The 21466-nt window shown below is 37.5% G+C and overlaps 1 protein-coding gene across 6 annotated transcripts in view; it reads left to right on the top strand.

Moving 5' to 3' along the window:
* The window catches only part of SESTD1 (SEC14 and spectrin domain containing 1), a 198827-nt gene that overhangs the window by 112517 nt on the left and 64844 nt on the right, over nt 1-21466 (top strand). For 5 of the 6 annotated variants that reach the window (XM_065931855.1, XM_065931859.1, XM_065931854.1 and 2 more), the window contains 3 exons: nt 2022-2113; nt 5891-5999; nt 17759-17849. In XM_065931855.1, the coding sequence (XP_065787927.1) occupies nt 2059-2113; nt 5891-5999; nt 17759-17849 (255 nt within the window). In that variant the 5' untranslated portion in view covers nt 2022-2058. Of the gene's footprint in view, nt 1-552; nt 685-2021; nt 2114-5890; nt 6000-17758; nt 17850-21466 lie in introns of those variants that run through there. The other variant, XM_065931857.1, reaches the window with a different exon arrangement.

The raw sequence follows: 21466 nt of genomic DNA, 5'->3' as shown, positions 1-21466 counted from the left end.
GAGGCCTGGCGTGCTGCAGTCCATGGGGTTGCAAAGAGTCGGACATGACTGAGCGACTGAACTGAGCCGATTGTGACAAGGCTTAAAACGTCAGTGTTCATTCAGAATAAGTAACAGCAGAATTGGGGGGGGGGCGCCCACAAAGAGCAGTCAGTGGCATTGAGTGATTGCATATATGACCTACCAGACTTTGAACTGCAGTTTTGCTTCCTGTACTGGTCCAGTTTTTCTATTGACTAAAAGAGAAGTCTGCTCTGGTAACTTAAGCAGAAATGGATTTATTAAGGAGAATGTTGTATAACTCACAGAATTTATGAGGCTCAGAAAAGTAGGAAGGGCCCAAAGGCAGTTGAGAAGTTGTCTGTGCTTATACCATAGGAAAAGTCTGGTTAGGAAGCCAGTTCTATTGATACTTCTATGATTGAGTTGCTCCTGTATCTTCCTTACTCCCTCATGTTTGAAATTCCTTTGTGGGAGCATCCCTCTGACAGCCTCGATCAGCAGTTCTCTTTTTTCCTAGGTTTCATGGTTTCTGTGAGTTCAAAATTATTTTAATGATAATTTTTAGTGCGTCTTAATAATGCCCTTTCACCACGTTGACGTTTTCACTGATGATACAAAAGCTGGACTCCATCTTGTTCACTTGGCCGAATGTCACTGACTGTTTTCAGGCCTGTTTGATTGGTAAGCTGATGATGTGATATGGGAACAGTGTTACGGGAACCAGATTCCCAGAGTGTGAGTCCTAGCATCTCCACTTACTAGGTTTGAGATGTTGGGCCACATTTAACTTCTCTCAACTCCAGTTTACTTTTCTGTAAAATGGGATTAATAATAGTACTTACCTTATGGACATGTTGTGAGGAGTAATCAAGTTAATACAAGTAAATCAGAACAGTGTATGCCTTGTAATAATCGCTTGCTAAATGTTAGCATTCGTAATCATTGTTATCCAATGTCCACATCTGATCTTTGACAAGCTGATCACAAGAGAAAGGAGCTTAGACATGAGTCTGAGCTGTCTGCTTCTTGTAGAACTGAAGAAAAGACTCATCAGATCATGATCTAGAAACATGAAGTCCTGCTATTTTAGGTTAAAAATGTAAAACATGAACTTCCCCTCATTCTTTCTACTGTTTGTATGTTAGCCTGGGCTGATGTAGAACAAAAATGAATGACCAAATTGCAAGCAAATGTTCAGGGATAAAACTTGAAGAGAACATATCATGTTTCTTTACAACATATTTTCTTTTGTGGGCAGATGCCAATAGTAATGATTTTTTTTTGTTTGTTTAGTTGTATATGCAAAAACTGTAAAATAATACACTTCTTTTAAGTAGTCATGCTTAAATAGTCATTATCTGACAAGTGTTAAGACTACATTTCTTTGTCCAAATAATCTCGGATTTCTTTTCAAAAGACTACTTTTTTTTAGGATAAGGCTGTGACTTCAGTTTTTAGCTTTAACTGAAAGCACAGAGCTTGAAATGGGATAGGTTTATAGCGAGTATTTGCTGAATAAGTAATGTTTTGATTTTCCAGTACTTATAAAAGTTACAGTTACGCAATATTATAGTCTGTTAAGTGTGCAGTAACATGTCCAGAGAAACAATGTGTGTATCTTAATTAAAAATATTTTATTGCTGAAAACGGCTAACCATCATCTGAGCCTTCAGTGAATTGTAATCTTTCTGCAGTGATACCATCAAAGATCACTGATCACAGACCACCATTATAAATTAGTAATAGTGAGAAATAATAGTAATAGTCAGAAAATTTAGTAATAGTGAGCAACTTTGAAATGTTGCAGGAATTATCAAAATGTGATACAGCAATCAGGAAATAAGCAAATGCTTGTGAAAAAATGGCATCAATAGACTTGCTTAATACAGGGTTACCACAAGCCTTCAATTAAAAAAAAAAAGTACAATAAAGTGAAGCATAATAAAAATGTATGCCTGGATATATTTCATAGAGTAATTAATACTATGCAGTTGACATTTAACTTTCTGTGTTTTCAGAGAGGAAAATTTACTGGAGGAAGTTTACTGGAGTAAAATGGAGGCCTCAGTAATATTACCCATTTTGAAGAAAAAACTAGCCTTTCTTTCAGGTATGTTTCTTCTTAAAATTGGAAGTATTTGATGTATAAACTTATGCAATCTTTTTTCTTTGATAAAGCAGAAATCCATTTCCTTTTTCTATGAAAGTTCTGTTTTAAAGGTATTTCTGAGACACCTTTTACTCAGAATGGATAGCAGTGCAAGCCAACTCTTGTCACTTTTGGTGCTTGGCAGGCCAGTTTTTATTCTCTTCTGTAATTTGATTAAAATGACCTCTATAAGGCAGATATCATGATGTCTCACTTCTCGTATGAAAAATGAAATAATTAATACAGGCTGAGAATAATTGACTAGGCAACGTATAACTTACTGTTTCTGAAATACAAAGTAATTTATTTTTGTGATATCCTCTGTCCTAGCTTTTGTCTTCCATCTTTCTAGGAAGAAGAGTTATGAAATATAAGTTACATGATTTTCTGTTTTTACTACTTGAACTTGGTTTATACAGGCTTGAATTTACCTTCAGTTATTAACCCAAAGGCTTCATCAACTAAGAAGAGACAAAGAGAAGCGTTGAGATGTTTTACTAGTGTGAAAGCAGTGGTAGCACTGGGTGTAGCAACTTTATGGAATTTTGGATCATTGAGTAAATTTGCACCTGCTTTAGAATAGGCACTGTGGCCCACCTGTTGAAGATTAGTTAAATTATTTTGTTTTTTTCTGTCTTCTTCTCTTTAGGTTCTATCAGAATTGTCTTGATATTGAGACTACTGTGTCCTTTTTCAATGTATATTGTATCTCTGTGATTGGCATGTTTTTCTAGTGTACGTTATAAAGAACAAAGATTTTGAGTTTCATTAGTAATATTGCTTCTCTAATATGTGTTTCTTTTTTAAAAAAATAAACTTTCTCCCTTATCAGTTGACACTTAAATGATGAGATGAGTGGTGGTATAGGAAGCATTCTTAACAGTTTGTGAGTCTTGTGCAAGATCAGCAGTATGAATTCCTCCTAATGGAAGTGTTAAAGAGAATTTACCTTTAAATTTGTGTTACATCATGTCAGATTGCCCTTTAAGAATATTGTTTCAATTGTTATTTCTTTTCTCCCATCAGTGTATGAAAATAGAATAGACCCACAGAGGTAAAAATAGACCCACAGATGTAAAAAACAAATTTGCAGTTACCAAAAGGGAAAGGGGAAGGATAAATTTGACATTTGGAATTAGCAGATACACACTACTATATATGAAATACATAAACCACAGGCTCCTCCTGTGTAGCCCAGGGAACTATATTCAATATTTTAAAATAACCTATAAGGGAAAATAATCTGAAAGAGAATAGATATATATGTGTATAATTAAATCACTTGGCTTGTGTCTAAAACACTGTACATCAACTATACTTCAATTAAAAAAAAAATGCTTATTTGCCCATATTGTTGCGGAACAAAAAATCTTTATCAGTGATATTTTTGCATTCTTATTACACTTGTCTCTGCAGCATTTGACCCTGGTTACCATACCCAACTTGAAAGGATTTTTCTTCTTGGCATGTGCCTTCTTTTGCATTTACACTGGTGATTATTTTATTGTCCCGTAGTGAAAGCTGAGGGCATAAGGTTAAATGTAGTGCTAAATGTTAGACCTGTTGTCTGCAGGCAATTTCACAGTGGTTTAGAGTGCTACACTTCAGATATGAACCTTTTTGTAGATTTGGTTTAATGTAGGGATAAAGCTTAGTGGTTTTTGAGGAACAGATGACACTTTTCTGAACCCAATCCCTCTTGACTTTCTCTCACTCACTCACTCACTTCAGTCGCGCAGTTGTATCCAACTCTTTGCAACCCCATGAATAGCAGCACGCCAGGCCTCCCTGTCCATCACCAACTCCCGGAGCCCACTCACACTCATGTCCATCGAGTCGGTGATGCCATCCAGCCATCTCATCCTCTGTCGTCCCCTTCTCCTCCTGCCCCCAATCCCTCCCAGCATCAGAGTCTTTTCCAATGAGTTAACTCCTCGCATGAGGTGGCCAAAATATTGGAGTTTCAGCTTCAGCATCAGTCCTTCCAGTGAACACCCAGGACTGATCTCCTTCAGGATGGACTGGTTGGATCTCCTTGCAGTCCAAGGGACTCTCAGGAGTCTTCTCCAACACTACAGTTCAAAAGCATCAATTCTTCAGTGCTCAGCTTTCTTCACTGTCCATCTCACATCCATTCATGACCACTGGAAAAACCATAGCCTTGACTAGATGGACCTTTGTTGACAAAGTAGTGTCTGTGCTTTTTAATATGCTATCCAGGTTGGTCATAACTTTCCTTCCAAGGAGTAAATGTCTTTTAATTTCATGACTGCAGTCACCATCTGCAGTGATTTTGGAGCCCAAAAAAATAAAGTCTGACACTGTTTCCACTGTTTCCCCATCTATTTCCCATGAAGTGACTTTCTCTACTGACTGTTAATTATTTCGGTCAGTAATATTCAAGCTTTTTGAATAATAGAGAAAAAATTTTCAAACCAACTTAGTCCTTCAGAGAATAGTTTAAAAACTATGGGTGCAGTTCTTTTAAAAAAAAAAAAAAAACTTGTAAACAAAAAACATTTGCAGTAAGGCACTATTGATTATCTACTAAGTTAACCGTTTGAAATTGCCATTTATTGAGATTAAACAAAGTGGTTGAATATCAGTAATTTATATGGTTAACCTGATAAAAGATCATTTATGCTTTGTACTTCGTAAATTGTATCCATGTTATTCATAGGATGGAGAAGGAAATGGCAGCCCACTCCAGTATTCTTGCTGGAGAATGCCATGTCAGAGGAGCCTGGCAGACTACAGCTCACGGGGTTGCAAAGAGTCAGACATGACTGAGCGACTGACACTACACTTTATTCATAGGAATCATTATTTTTCATTTCACTTCTTTCAGTTTTTAGTGAAAGAGATCATATAAAATTGTTTCCTTTAGTATATACTGGTTTTTACATTTCTAAAATTGCTATAAATGTCAGTTGGGTTAAAAGATGGACTTCAGTGTGAAAACCAGTCATGTGGGGAGCTTTGAAGGAAGCTGTGTGTATATAAAGTACTAGTTATATTTCCGTGTTTATGGAAAATCAGTGAGGACTTGAACGTCTGTGAAATGCACATACATCCACTTCCTGGCTTTCAGGCTTCTATGTGCAGATCCCATACACTCCTCTCAGCTGGACAGCGCTTTCCCTTTATTGCCTCATGAACAGAGGATCCTGTGTGACCTTTGTGAGTTACCTCAGATCATTCCTTGCCACAGAATGCTCTTTTGGCTAGGTCTATAAATTCTATCCATTTTTCTTAAGTTCGGCTTTTATGTTCTCCAATTTCTAAATCCCTATTTATAATATTTTATATTTTGTACAACACAGCCTAGCAAGCTGTCATATTTCATACTATTATTTCTTATGACTTAAAGTTTTTCTTCTAGATTGATTAGAAATTTATTTTGTTTTACTTGTAAATACTTACTGTGCTGGGCACACAACAGGTGTTTGATGAATTGATTACAATCAGGAGTAGATTGAATGGAAGAAATTAAGCAAAACGGTAATTGCTATGTTTAAGTGAAGACTTCATGGGTGCATTTTTTTCTAAATTTTGTATAATTTTACTGCACTACTGTAAACATTTATAATATAGAAAATAAACAGCCATTATATAGTTTTTTACTTATGTCTTAACCTTGAAATTGTTTTTGTAACTTTGAACTCAAGTATATATTATTCATTTAGTGCTTCAGTATCTCTTACATGTTAAATTTACGTATTTTTTTTTCTTTAATAGGAGGAAAGGACAGACGAAGTGGCCTCATTCTGACAATTCCATTATGCCTAGAACAGACAAATATGGATGAGCTGAGTGTCACCTTAGACTACCTACTCAGCATTCCAAGGTGACTCTAAAGGTGTCTTTTCTTAAATTTCAGTATGTTTTCATTTACTTACTAATGATTCCTGCCATTGTTAAACTATAGTTTGTTGTCTTATTTGCTTTTATTATCAGTGAAATTATAGTCAAAACACGAGAATCAATAGTATATAATGCCGTTGCAGATGAAATAAAGACATTTTATGTTCCTGGTACCCTGAATGATAACAGATTTCTAAAATGTGTGTGCTGTCACCTTTTAAGGAATACAGAGATTGAGCGTCTGTCTATGTACCATGTAATTTGAGAAAACTTAGAAAAGTGAGTCTTGTATTTAGGAAACCATTTAGATATAACTGTGCCTCTGGTGGCTCAGACAGTAAAGAGTCTGCCTGCAGTGTGGGAGACCTGGGTTCGATCCCTGTGTCAGGAAGGAAATGGCAACCCACTCCAGGATTCTTACCTGGAGAATCCCATGGATATGGGCTTGCAAAGAGTCAAACACGACTGAGCGACTTCACTTTCACTTTCTTTAGATGTAACTATATAGATATAAATATATCTGTGTTTTTTAATATATTGGATGAAGGCTGTTTGGAGTTTAAAACATTTTTAAAAATGCAGAAATGTTTATATTTTAATTCAAAGAGGTTGGATTTTTAATTTTTGTATTTCTTAGGTGAAGACAAACCTTAACCCTTTGTATATGCTTGAGCCTACCTATCACTACAACAGCAACAGACAAACCCCTCCCCCTTCCCCTCCCACATGTGATATTTGGGGGCTGAAGTCGGACTGCACATTAGACTCATCTGGAGATTTTTTTCAAAATTTTTATGCCTGAACATCCATCTCCAGAGAGTCTGATCCAGTTGTTCCTGGGAATCCTGCTTATCAGAAAAAAAATTCTTTTAAGTTTCCCAGACAGTTCTTATATGCAGTCAGAGTTGCAAACCATTGCAGTAATGAGGGCAGATTTTTTTTGTGTGTTTGTAGAATGTAGAGGTGGTAAAAGGAATAGTTATCTCTTAAATAATGCTGATAAGCTTCAGATAGTGCATTTTAAACATTTTAGAGCAGACAATTCTTTATATCTTTTTCCTGTACTTGAATTATTGACATAATAAATTATTTAATTTTAAACCACTTTGCAGAATACAGGGTTAAAATGGTGTTTTAGAACAGCTGACTTTAATCCCATCTGCTTCCAATATTGGTCTATAATGTAATGATTCTGTTGCTGAATGTTTTTCCAATATTAGGGAAATAGAGGTCTCCAGGTAAAAATTTTCAATTTTTTTGTTTTTGCTTTCTGGAAAGGAAAGTTATCAGACCTCACAATGGATAAGTACTAAATAACCTTGCTAATTCTCTGAGCTGCTGACTGCTAATTTGTATTATTCTCCATTAGATTGCGAACTGCTTTTTAGGTAAACAACACTGGGTAAATATATAACTGGCAAATTATCAAAAAAATATTCATGGTTTCATAGGTGGTTAAAAGTGCTGAGGGAACTTAGAGACCATCTGAACCAACTGCCTTATTTTCTAATTGAGGGAATTGAGACTCAGAAGTTAGTCACTTGTCCAAGATTACACAGTCAGTTAGCAGTAGAGCTGGGGTTAGAATCCACAGTTCCTGACAGCAAGCCAGAGCTCTTCATAGTTCAAATGAATAGAATACAGTGTAGTTGCATCTCACCCGAGGTGAGATTCTAAAGTATGGAATGTAATGCAAAAATTACTGATGGTCAAAATTACCCTTGAAAAATGCCTAAGTAAGAATTAGAGACTTAGATGAACTTTTTTTTTTGTAACATGCTAGGTTTTCATCCAGAATTAGAACATGTCGTGGAGACGAAGTTCCAGAAGACACAGTTGGCTTGTGGTTAGGTCTGTGATAAGAAAGTGCACGCCGGTATATACTAGGGTCACACTCAGCCTCCCAGGATGTTCATACTATACGAGGCACTGGGTAACTGAGGCTAAGGGACCAGCGGTTTCACTCATGTCTCCTGTCTTTTCACTCTGGGTGTGCAAACAAGTACAGTAGAGGGCAAAATAGCCTACACTATTTAAACATTCTCTTTCTCTCTTTCATTCTTGTATAGGTATGGTGGCTCAGCGGTCAAGAATCCACCTGCCAGTGCAAGGCACCCAGGTTTTGTCCCTGGATCGGGAAGATCCCCTGGAGAAGGAAATAGCAACCCATTCCAGTATTCTTGCCTGGGAAATCCCATAGACTGCAGAGCCTGGTGGGCTACCATTCTTGGGGTCACAAAGAGTCGGATGTGACTTTGCAACTAAACAACAACAATACATATAATACTGCATGCAGAGTCCCTTTAGTTGTGTCCAACTCTTTGTGACCCTGTAGATTGTAGCCTGCCAGACTTCTCTGTCCATGGGATTCTCCAGGCAAGAATATTGGAGTGGGTTGCCGTGCCCTCCTCCAGGGCATCTTTCCGACCCAGGGATCAAACCTGTGTCTCTTAGTCTCCTGAATTGGTAGGTGGGTTCTTTACCACTAGCTCTACCTGGGAAGCCCACATATAATACTGTTTTAGTGTAAATTATGAATCAGTTTCTGCATACGTACACATACCTACCTGCCAGCTAATAGAGAAAATATAAGTTGAAATAAGGTGAAAGAATTTAATTTAGCAAGACAAAATAGAGATATGGGTACTTTATTTTTGATAATTGTTCTGCTAAATTTTGACCTCAAATATTTGCAAATGCTCTGAATTTTTAGCCTTCTGCTTTTTTGGACCAACCTCCTATAACTTTGGCTTTTAAAAACATAGTTGGCAACTTTAATCAGTACTTGCTATTTTATTATGAGTTCAAGTGTTTTTGAGCTCTTGTTTGCAAGCCGGAAGAGTAATTTATTAGGTGTAATCCTAAAAAGTGGCTTTTCTCCTTCAGAATGCCTACCATTCAAAACTACTTTTAAATTGTGTTTTGAGAAGTTTCAAATATACAGAAAAGTTGAAGGAACTGTGCAGTAAACATCATTATGCCCATCACTTAGAAGCCTGCACCCAGTGTTCTAATACTTTATCATGTAGCTATGTGTTTATCCATGCCTCTTTCCATCCCAGAACTGTTTTTAAGTTTACCCTGTCAGATTGGACTCAGCCTAGGTCTAGAAGGATTTTCCTTTATTTAGTATATCTGCATTTTTATGTGTGTAATTTGCTTGTTTCTCCAAGCCCCTGCTGTTAAAGCTTAGCTCCTTTCAATTGCTGATGTCCCTGGACAGCTTCAGCAATGTAACTAGCTAATGTGGCCTCTTCTTTATAGGGGATGTCCAAAAGGAGTCTGTCTTTGCAGTGAAAACGTTAGCATTTTGAGTATTACTAAAAGTTATTTAAAAATGGAAAGGAACTATTCAGTTTCTCATCTATGAAAGTTAAAGTCGCTCAGTTGTGTCCGACTCCTTGTGACCCCATGGACTCTACAGTCCATGGAATTCTCTAGGCCAGAATACTGGAGTGGGTAGCCTTTCCTTCTCCAGGGGATCTTCCCAAGTCAGGGACTGAATCCAGGTTTCCTGCATTGCAGGCGGATTCTTTATCAGCTGAGCCACAAGGGAAGCCCTTCTTATCCGTATTTTATGCTTGTTTTAACAACCAGGGGCCGAGTGTGATACATACCTATTTCAAATGGGTAACCCAGCACCATTGAAAATGAGAACATTTCCTGATTCTTCATCACACACAGTTAGCCCCTAAGCTGATTTTTTTTTGTTCCAGACTCTTGATCAGAGGGGCTGAGAAGAAAGGAGAGGTTCAGGTTAATCATTGACTTCCCAGATGGCGCAGTGATAAAGAATCTGCCTGCCAATGTAGGAGACACAGGAGCTGTGGATTGAATCCCTGGGTTGGGAAGATCCCCTGGAGGAGGTCATGGCAACCTATTCTAGTGTTCCTCCCTGGAAAATTCTGTGGATAGAGGAGCCTGTCAGGCTTCAGTCCATAGGCTTGCAAAGAGTTGAACAAAGCCAAGCAACTGAGCACACAGTCATGACCTGAATACTAAGTTTATGTCCAGGTCTGTGTGAAGTTCCAGACTGACCATTACTGCCCCATTTTCTATAAAGGATTTTTAATAAAAAATAATATAGACTGAAACAGTTTGACCAACCTGAGTGCTAAGTTTTAGGAGAGGTAAATGGAGTTTCTCATTTGTTTGTCCACCAATTACTGTACATTTTAAAAATAAACAACATGATCAGAAATTGAATCCATGATTCAGAAAGCAGAATCATTAATTCAAGATTCCCTTACGGAGGTAAAGACAAGACATATAAATTAATTTGCAAATCTTTTCAGTAAAAAAGTAAAGACTGAGGTTAGCTTTATGTCATTTCTTTTTATATTTCAAAATTTTACATCAGAAGCATGTTTACTTTCAAAGTATAAAATGAAATTTGTTTCAGTACTGTTACAGAAAGTATGATAATAGATAACTGAGACTGCCTGCTTTTTAAAAGGGTTTCCCAGGTGACTTAGTGTTAAACACTAAGGTCTCCTGCAATACAGGAGACCTAGGTTCAATCCCTGGCTGGGAAAGATCTCCTGGAGAAGGAAATGGCAACCCACCCCAGTATTCTTGCCTAGAAAATGCCATAGACAGAGGAGCCTGGAGGGCCACAATCCATGGGGTCACAGAGTCAGACATGAGATAGCCACTGAGCACGCATGCACACATTTTAGAAACATGTGACAAAACATATATATCAGTGTTTCTCAACCATTTTTTGTTACTGTTGTCTTTGTGAGGAGCCCTTTTAGACACTTTTTCCTATTCATTTCTTCTTGATATAGAGTTCACTGTTTAATCAGTCAGTTATTAGATTGCAGAGTTATGTTTTCTTTATCCCCATGTCCACAATGCCAATAAAATGATTTGGATACCTTAGGTGTTTCTTATATGGATACTGAAGGAACCAACCAGAATGAAGTCATGGAAGCTCCCCAAAATACATCATGAAAGGAGCTATTTCAGCTGTGTAGTTCTTATTTAGAATAGTGAAATATAATTTGAATCCCATATAGGTAGTTTCATAATTGCCAGAATTCTATGGGGTATATATTCTATGCATTCAGAATGAAAAAATATCTTTGGGCATTTTTATTCAAAGAAGATCTTACAGACAATCTAAATTTATAAAAGAGTTAGAAGTCGAGGCTCACAACCTTTTCTGCTCATCCTTGTCTTCTCAGACTCCACTTCTACTGCACTGGCCCCTCTACAGAGCACTTAGAAGATAATTTGAATATGTATGTAACACTGATTGGCCACTGGTTTGTCTTAGACTTTAGCAAGCTCAGTATAGCCTGCGAGTGTGCCTTGGATGGCTCTTTTCTATTTTTGTTTTTTATGGGGCATGCTTCTAAGAAAGTTCGAGCCAACGCCTTCCTTTCTTCCTTAGCAAAAGCACTTCAGGCAAATGAAGTATAATTGTGTTGACCTACTGTAGTTAAGTGCTCTGGACAAGCTGTTGATGACTGCTTTTTTAATATTAATTTCATTCATTCAATGAATATGTATTGAAAACTTAGATTGTCCCATTTTAAAATGTGACAACTAAGTTAGTATTTCCTTTCTTTGCCATAAATTTTTAAATTTGTTGTCTTCTCTGTTCCCTTATGCCTAAGTTCACGTCGAGAGACGGCTTAGTGGTCAGGCTGGACTAGTACAGCGGTATCCAGGCTAATTTCTCTATCTCTAGTCTCTCCCCAATTTGTACACAAGAACAAAATTAATTTTGCCAAAACACCAGTTCTGTCATCCTTCTCAGTTTTCTAGACCTCCTCTTTTCACACAATGAACTTTAATTCAATAGTCTGTTTATTTTGTTGATACAAAGTGCAGACATTGTTCACCATGCTTTGTGAAGACGAAAAAGACTAGGTCTGCACTCTAGATGAGGGTCTTTCAGTCTTTTCAACTGCTTTGCCAAGACCGTGTGTGGTTTAACCCACCCTTTCAGTTCCTATTTCTTGAGTGCTTATTTATCATGCAAGACACTATTATAGCACTTGCATTAACTCAGTCTTCAAAATAATAATAATATCGCTGTTTCAGACATGAAAAAATTGAGAAATTTTTTCTCTGTTCTCAAAAACAGAGAAATTAAGAAATTTCCCCAAATTGATGAGGTCCCTTTGCTTATATTCCTCTTGCTCTGTTTCCTTTTATGTTAATTTTCGTTAGCTGCTTATATAGGTATTTCCCAGAATCTGCCAGCATTTCTTCAAACTTACAGCACTTGCCATTTCTGACTTTAGGCATTTAGTCATAATGTGTTTAGTGATAATTCTTGAAATTTTTCACTTATTATTTATCTTACATTTAAAAAAATTTCAAAGATGTATGTTGCTTCCCTTGTAACATTGAAAAGGTAATGTCAGTGAATAGAGAGTGGACGCTAACTAAAATACTTCGCTCCCCACCTTTTCACCTTTCTAAATGATCTTAAGCTTCTCCGTGGGAGAAACTGTCTTACAAGGCGTATTTTTCACAGCCCTGTGCAGCCCTCATACTTAGTGGCCCCTAGCCCGTGGCTGTGGGCTTCCGCTCTTATCTGACCGCTGCACTTTCTGGGAGCTCTGTGTACTGAGGCTGGCGGAGCATTCCCACAGCAGCTCACGTTCTGTTGGAAAAATCAAACACGGAGAAGCTGCAGCCCAGTGGGAGCCATCTGATGGAAACAACTCTGTCTAGGCTTGCCTTGCTTTCCTTTGAGAACACTAAATTTGAAATGGACCTGAGAATTGACTTATGGATAATAAAGTGCATTATTTACTTACGGATGATTGGGGTGCATACGTGAAAAGAATATTCTATACTTAAAGAAATAATAGGTAACAATAAGTCATTTAATTCTCATCACAGCCCTGTGAGACTATCACTGTTATCCTTGGCTGGGCCTGTCTTACAGATAGGGAACTGAGGCCTGGAAAGTGTGTGGAAAAGTATCTTGATCAAGAACCTGTGGCAAATTAGGGTTTGGACCTGGTGGCCTAACTAAAGCCTGTGTTTCTAGTCACGTACTCACCTCTGTTACAATCACAATGCCATTGTGATTGAAAACTCTAGTAATCATTTACACTTAACCTGCATCTATCACAACTGAGAATTGACATATAAGGTAACTGTGGTGAACATAGTTGAACATAATGGAAATCTTTCAGATCTTTTTTGTTTTAACATTTTCTTTCAACCATGTATTCAAGGTACATTTAAAATCATAGCATTTTTCTAGCTCACAGGGAAATTGTTGGTCATCCGGTTATAGAATCATGGAATGTCAAGATTGGAAGGTACCTTAACTAATCTAGACCAACATCTTCTATCATCTAGACTAACACTTTACCCATACTTAAATCCTCTTTATGGAAATGCTGCCAAGTAACTGCCCAGATTAATCTAATTCTGTAGAGTCACCATTTATAGAAGTTACCTTTCTGTTTCTCTAAAGTTTTTTTTTTTTTGAAATTGAATTTTGGGTCTATTCTTCCTAATTGTAGAAAAACTCATTTACATTACAGAAAAAAACTTCATCATACAAGGGTTTAATGAATGACTTGTCAAGAGTCACACAGAAATTAAGCTCACAAGTCTTCACTCACTCAGTAAATGTGTGAGATCCCGCAAGGAGTCTCATCTTTCTAGATGCTGAGGTAATGGGTGAACAAAGGCCCAGTCCTTGGTTTATGGGCCTTATATGCTAATGATGAAATGAATATTAGACACAGTACATTGGATGTCCATGAGTCCTGTAGAACAGCATGAAAGGAGTTGAGGGAGGGATGGAGTGGGAAGGAGTGTGTGGCAATATTGTACAAAATGATAAGATAACATTTTACCAGAGATGAGTGAAGTGAGGGCCAGGCTATGTAGATAGCTGGTGAAAGCTCATTTAAGAGAGAGTATTGTAGACAGAAGGAGCAGTAAGTGGAAAGGAAGACCCTGAGGCAGCAGTGGGCTCGGTGTGTTTTGGGCTCAGTAAGGAGGGTGGTGTGGGGGAGCAGTTTGAGGGGGGACAGAGTTTGGGGAGAGCGTCCAGAGGGGCTGGAGTCAGACCTTAGAGGGCCTGAATGAGAAAGAAAGCCATTGTTGTGTTCTGACCAAGGAGTGATGTGATGTGTGTCTTCTAACATTTTTAGGGACCCTCTGTATTTAAAGCATTGTGCTGGAAGCTTCCCAGATGCCAGTAAGACAATAATATCCTTGCTTTCTGGAAGCATGTTATCTAATGAAGATGAATTATAAACAAGCAATTATAAGAAAAGTGTAAGTGAAATTGGTGCCATCATGGAAGTATAAGCAGAGCTCTCTGAGTGGGAAAAAAAGGAGCCCTTAGTTGTAATCAAAGGAATTAGTAAAGAGCTACAGAATACTGAACCCAGAAAATCCACTAATAGTCTCTTTCTTGCCAAAGTGAATGAGCTAGTTAAGGAGCCACTTCTCTTTTAAAAGCTGTCTTAATTCAGCCACCAGCCCCTTGAAAGGCTCTAATGGAGTATGAACAAGGTAGGGTCTTAATAGATTTTTATTTTATTTTTGTATATTGGTCTTAAAACTATGAACATGTTAATAGTAGTATAGGAATTTACTAATACAGCACTTTACTCCAATACACCATTTGTCAGGGACATAATGAGGGCAGGAGGAGAAGGGGACGAGACGGCTGGATGGCATCACCGACTCGATGGACATGGGTTTGAGTGAACTCTGGGAGTTGGTGATGGACAGGGAGGCCTGGCGTGCTTCGATTCATGGGGTCGCAAAGAGTTGGACACGACTGAGCAACTGAACTGAACTGAAGGGACATAATGTGCTTCTAAATCTAAGTATATTCTCATTAAACACAATTTAAACTATCAGTCCACTTGTAGGATTGAAATTTAAAAAACAAATTTCCTTTCAAGTAGTTTGTAGTATCAGTTGGTCTTGCAGTTCTCAAATATGTAGTATCTTTGCATTGTGTATTTTCTTTATCTATCTTAGTAAGATGTGAGAAAATTATGATTAAGGCTGTTTTTAAGTACTCTAAAAGATAAATTTAGAGTACTTTATGCCCTTAAGTTCATACAGATGGTATTTGCAAGCCTCATTACTTTCTTTGTCTTAGTATACAGATTAATTTATTGTGCTTTGAAATATAAATGTGTTTGTATAAAACTTGCTTGTTCAACAAATTGGTTGTGCAACCTGTGCCTCAGAGATACAGATGCCAGTGACAAGAAAGTGCCAAATTATGGGGATGACACATTTTTCTTGGCTCCAGTCCCAACCAGGGAAGGCCCTTCACTGGGAAGCTCCACATGTCTTAGCTCCGCTTCCTGCAAACTTCCATTCTGCACTGGTAGAGTCCCTGCCACTCCTCTGGTGACCCCTCACTGACAGTTACTCTGTTAGACTGGTCCTTCTAACGCCTGCATCCCCCCTCAGTCACTGCGGTCTGTCTTCCTACCTGGTCTCACACCTAGCAATTAGATAATCAGATTTGCTTCCCCAGCAAGTCTTTATGTTGCTGATATGAAAGTCATCTTTGTATTCCCTTACCCCCACCCTTCAAGAGTGGTTTGTGGATCTTTTATTTTATAATGCAAAATCCAAGTCACATACCCACCACTTTTTTGAAGTGATTATTTCAGTGGTTTTTCAGTATTTTCACAAGATTGCATAACCATCACTGTAATACTGGAACATTGCCATCGACCCCAAAAGAAAACCTGTACCCATTGGCAGTCACTCCTCATCCTGTTCTCCCCTCCTCCCAGCCCTTGGTACCCACTAATCTGCTTTCTGCCTCTATGGATTTACCCATTCTGGAAATTTCATATAAATGGAATCATCCAATATATGAACTTTTGATCTGGCTTTTTTTCCCACTTAGCATGTTTTCAAGGTTTATCCTTGTTGTAGTATGTATCAGCACTTCATTTCTTTTTATGATTGAATAATACTCTATTGAATGGTTTACCACATTTTGTTTTTCCGTTCATCAGTTTTTGAAAATTTAAGTTGTTTCAGATTTTGGCTCTTATGAATTGTGCTGCTATGAACATTTGTGGGCAAGTGTTTTGTATGGACTTGTGTTTCCATTTGTCTCACCTCTTGAACATTTCTCTCTCCTCTTTGAAAGCTCAGCTTCTGTCCCCGCTTACTGAAGGACCTGTTCTTCTTCAGGTCTTTAGCAATATTGTCCTCATTCTTGTGACCTTACTGTTTCTCAGTAGAGTTGGATATCACTTCTCCAGTAATCCTCTAGAGGTTAGTATGAGTTCTTGGAGAGAGTAAGGGAGAATTAGTAAAATTCCCTGGACTGTTGGATTTAAATCTCAGGAGAGGCCTCCTATTAACCTTTCCTATAATGTAGGCAATTGGGATAACTTTGAGTGGGGAGAATTTTCACTACCAAATCCTTGCTCTGTTAGGCAAATCTGAAGTTTCTTGCACTATATTAGAGTGAGGGCAGTTGAGATCCTTGCATTAAGTTGGTTTTATAGTAAAACAAGTAGTAATAATAATAAAGCTAGGTAGTTTTTGACTTATGATAGAGTTTTTCCATGTAGTTGTTGCATTTTACTAGGGCAGGCTTCTGGGAGGTGTTTAGCTGGTACTTGAATAATTGAATATAATATATAGCAATAACACATTTTCCAGCACTCAGGATTTTCTGGTCAACGACTAAGGGCAAAAGCGAGAACAGAGGTAGGTCCGACACGGTGCATCCGAGCTTGGAATTGTTATATGCACCAAATTTCACCTCTTTAACTTTCTCCCAGAGAACACAAGGACCTCATTTCCAGTGGTTTAATAATCAGTTCAGTTCAATAGCTCAGTCGTGTCCGACTCTTTGCAACTCTATGGACTGCAGCATGCCAGGCTTCCCTGTCCTTCAGCAATTTCCGGAGCTTGTTCAAACTCGTGTCCATCGAGTCGGTGATGCCGTCCAGCCATCTCATCTGCTGTCATCCCCTTCTCCTCCTGCCTTCAGTCTTTCTCAGCATCAGGTCTTTTCTAATGAGTCAGTTCTTTGCATCAGGTGGCCAAAGTATTGGAGCTTTAGCATTAGTCCTTTCAATGAATATTTGGGGTTGATTTCCCTTAGGATTGACTGGTTTGATCTCCTTGCAGTCCAAGGGACTCTCAAGAGTCTTCTCCAACACCACAGTTCAAAAGCATCAATTCTTTGGCACTCAGCTTTGGCTTATGGTCCAACTCTCACATCCATACATGACTCCTGGAAAAACTACAGCTTTGACTAAACAGACCTTTGTTGGCAAAGTAATGTTTCTGCTTTTTAAAGGTTTAATAATAGCTTGCTTTATTTTCTACCTGTTTTTGAAATATCACTTCACAACCTTATACTCTTGGCAGGAAGGAGAGATAAGAAGTACATCTATACTTGGCAGTCATTACTATGATCCCATTTTACAGATGAGGAGGTTGAGGGGCTAGTGAGGCTCTTTGAATGTTGGTTTGATTTTTTTCTTGTATTAAGAAGTTGAATTTACATGCTTTTAGAGTAATTTTCTCTCCAAATTAGCTTATAAATTGTCGATGTTTCCTGAAGTGAGAAAATTAAATTGCTTAAAAAAACTGAAAGGACACCCTGAAGAATTTTGTTGACAGTGCAAACCAAATCAAGTGAAATTAATGCTGTGCCATATATGATTCAGCTGTAAACTTTATTTAGGATTTTGAAGACTAAAATAGGAAGCTTATTTTAATATACTCTGTAATTTTGTTTTGTTTCAGTGAGAAGTGTAAGGCTAGAGGATTTACCGTGATTGTGGATGGCAGAAAATCCCAATGGAATGTGGTGAAAACAGTAGTCTTAATGCTACAGGTAATTTTATTTTTGGCTATCAGGAAGCGGTTTTATTTTACAGCAACAGATCAGATGATAATGGCAAATGCATTTCATTTATTGCACTGTGCCCTAGCTTCTAAGCAGTGACTGAGTTCTGAAATGCACAGATCAGTGTTGAACTGTTCAGATTCAATCTTTATAGGTTTTCCTTGAGTAGTAAAATAAATTTCGGCCCTATTCTAAAGGTGTGTAAATAACCAAAAATAATATGTCGTGTTTAAGTAATCTAAGCATTGAAGCCAGTGAGTCTCAAAATGTGAGGGCAGAAATTATCAGACTCATCTGGGCACTCTCGAACGCTGTAGTATTTGCATCATCCCACCTCAAGGAGGGAGTAGGACTGGGTAAGTCTAAGCTGAGAATTCTGATAGGTTTCTCCCTTCTGTTTTCCTCTTTCCTCCAAAAATCATCAGAATTTGTGATAGTCATATCTGTTTCTAATTTAGAAGAAACGTAATCAACTTTAGCTGTGTCCTTGGGGACTTCAGCAGCTCCCAGACAAGTATTTCACAAACAGCTGTGGCTACAGAATCCCTTGTCTGGGTCCTAGTCTTATATTTCCTTGTGTTCCTCACAGAATGTTTCTGTAATCCCTTGCATGTAGTAGGTACCTAGTAGATATTTGTTGATTTATTATGAGAGTATTGAGGATATTGGGAAAAATACAACAATTGAGTAGTTGAAAGGGGACAGATTGTTCTCATGTACCTGGGTTTCTTTAAAAGGGATTTTGTAGAAAGTTAAAGTCAAGTGAGTTAAAGAGATTATCTAATTTAAAATAAAGAAAGTGAAAAGGGCATTCCTGGCTGATTTAGTGATAGCTCAAAAATTAAGTGAATACAATAAAAGAAGCTGGTGGCAGGCTAGTTTGGGGAAGGTATGTTGACTGTTACATGGAAGGTGAACATTCAGTTAAGTATCAGTGATACTGAAAGAAAGAGCAAGAATTTTAAATGACCTGGGAAATAATCAGTAGTTACTTTGGGATTCTGTGGAAAGGAATATAATTTAAAATTTTAGATGACAACTAGGCAGAATGATTGTTAATGAATTATATTTTGTTTATGATAATTAGAAAAAGAATCTCAAGGAATGGGTACTCGTAATTTCAGTTTTAGTGCTTAGTATGGTTCAGGTACTATGTAGTAAGCTTGTTATATATAAATGATCTCATTTAATTTCATCCTCACAAACTTGGGAAACAAGTTCTGTTATCCTCAAAAGTCTTCCAAGGATTTTAAATAACTTACCTATGTTCTTGTGGTGAACATGGGAGAAAGTCACAGTTGGAATCTGGAACAGCCTAAGCCCCTTTAAAAGTGTATATTTAGCAGTGGGATGTATCTGAAATGGTTCCCAAATTTTCTGCCCATTACCTTATTCTTGATTGGTTGACCTAAACCTTCATCATTAGACTCCTTCCTTTGAGTTGGAAAGGACATAGGTTCCAGTGGATCCATTTTTAAGGGAACACACATTGGTGTCCCATTAGTAACTCTTTCTGTTAAATATATTCCCAGCACTTTTATATTCTAAACCCTGAAGATTCTCTCTTCTTTATACAAATTGTTAAAATAGCTGTTAGGTGAGAAATCCATTAATTACGACCTTGTGTTCTTCCACTCAGCTGTGTCACCAGTGAGCTGTTTGGGACTTGCTGTGTGAACTGGACTTTGATCAGTGGCAGTTTTGAAGAACAATCAATGGATGATTTAATCCCCTCTTGTGATTTCTATTATGTTCAGAAATTGCAATGACTTGTTGTTTACTCCTCATCAAATAGTTTCTGCATACAAAGTTATTTATGTTGCTTTTATTTCAGAAGGTGCTGGAACCAGTTGTTTGGGAGCCCAGAGCTTAGTACTAGCACTGCCTGTACAAATATTCTCTGAAATGACTGGTTTGTTTTCTTTTGTTCCTAACAGCTCTAATACTCAATAATTTTGAATATTTGATTTCCATAATCATTATATAAATAAACCTCATTCTTTTTTTTTTTAAATAAACCTCATTCTACCCTAGATTTCCCACCCCCTCTGATAAAAGTTTTGATAGCATTGAGTTGGTTTTTTTTTTTTTTTTAACTTTATTCATAACCCAGTCATTGCAGGGGACTCTAGATTTGTGACATGTCCAGTGAGATATTTAAATTGAAAGGTTTTCTGTTTTCCCCTGATCAACAATAATAACACTTATTATCACATAGCATTATTATTATTCAGTAGTGCTATTATGGTCTAGAACAGTGGTTGACCTCTGGAGTTTGTAAACAGAGTTTTGTTTACATATTGTTTATGGCAGCTTTCACACTATGTGGACAGAATAAAAATAGTTGCAACAGAGACTAAAATATTTTTTATCTGGACCTAGAGAAAGAATTTACTGACCCCCGGTCTAGAATGTTTGGAATGTTACGGTAAAACTTGACAGTCAGACTGACCTGGTTTTTGCTCTAGTACTATTCCTTCAAACTCTGTTCCTTTAGACAAGTTACTTTAGTTCTCTCAAGCTCAGTTTATGCTTCTGTAAAATTGGAAGGATGAGATCCACTTGTTAATGTGAATTCATTTATTCAGCAGAGATTCATGGAGCATCTTCTGTATGCCAGGCGCTGTCATAGGCCCTGGAGATACAGGAGTGCCATGATAGATGAGGTACCTGCCATTGGGAAGCCTGTGTTCCGTCTGAGGAGTCAGACTGTAAGCAGTTAGGCAAATTACCAAGTAATATAACATCATATACTGATAAATGCTATTTAGAAAAATGGTGAAGGGAGACTGAGTCAAATGTTGCTGCTTTACGTAGGGTGGTCAGAGAAAGTCTCTCTAAAGAGGAGGGACTGTTTGAGTAGAATCCTAAATAAACTGAGAAAGTGCTCCTAGGTATAAGGCAAAGAACATTGCAGGCAGAGGAAACATCAAGGGCATAGTCTTGAGCTGGGAACAGATTTGTCACATTCCAGGAGCAGCAAGGAGGTTAGCGTGGCTGTGGCAGAGGACTGAGCTAAGAGGGGAGAGCTGTGTGATGAGGTCTGAGGTCATGGGGCCTTGAGCTGGGAAGGCTTCTTGGCTTTGCTAAGGGGTTTGGAATTTATTCTGACTATGAAAAAATGCAAAACTGGGAGGCCTGCTAAGAGGGTTTCAAAAAGCTGACTTGTTTGGGGATATTAGCAATGTAGGTGGTAGAAATGGGTAGGTTTAATTAAGATATATTTAAAAAATAGACTCTATGGGACTTGCTGATAAGATATATATGGAATATATATTAGCTCAGTAAATGTTAATTTCCATTCTTTGGGTGATGATGTGAATAACTGTATCTAGCAAATGTGAAATTGTGAAGGTTTAACTTTGTCTTCTTCAAGTTAATAATCATGTAGAATCTTGGCTTCTTTGTATAATGGTATAAGAAGCTTATTTTGTTAGAAAATTGATTTACAATATTGGAAGAAATTCTCTAAGATAATTGTGTTAGAAAATTTTTTTTTCATATCGTAGAGAAGTCAACTTTAATAATTTCTCAACTAAAAATTATCTTGCAGTTTAAATATATTCCTATTAGAGATTCAGTAAACACAAAAATAACTCACATGT

The sequence above is a fragment of the Muntiacus reevesi genome, chromosome 3 (genome assembly GCF_963930625.1).
Source record: "Muntiacus reevesi chromosome 3, mMunRee1.1, whole genome shotgun sequence".
Taxonomy (NCBI): domain Eukaryota; kingdom Metazoa; phylum Chordata; class Mammalia; order Artiodactyla; family Cervidae; genus Muntiacus; species Muntiacus reevesi.
The sequence above is the reverse complement of the archived record's forward strand: the minus strand, read 5'-3'. Positions and strand labels throughout refer to the sequence as shown.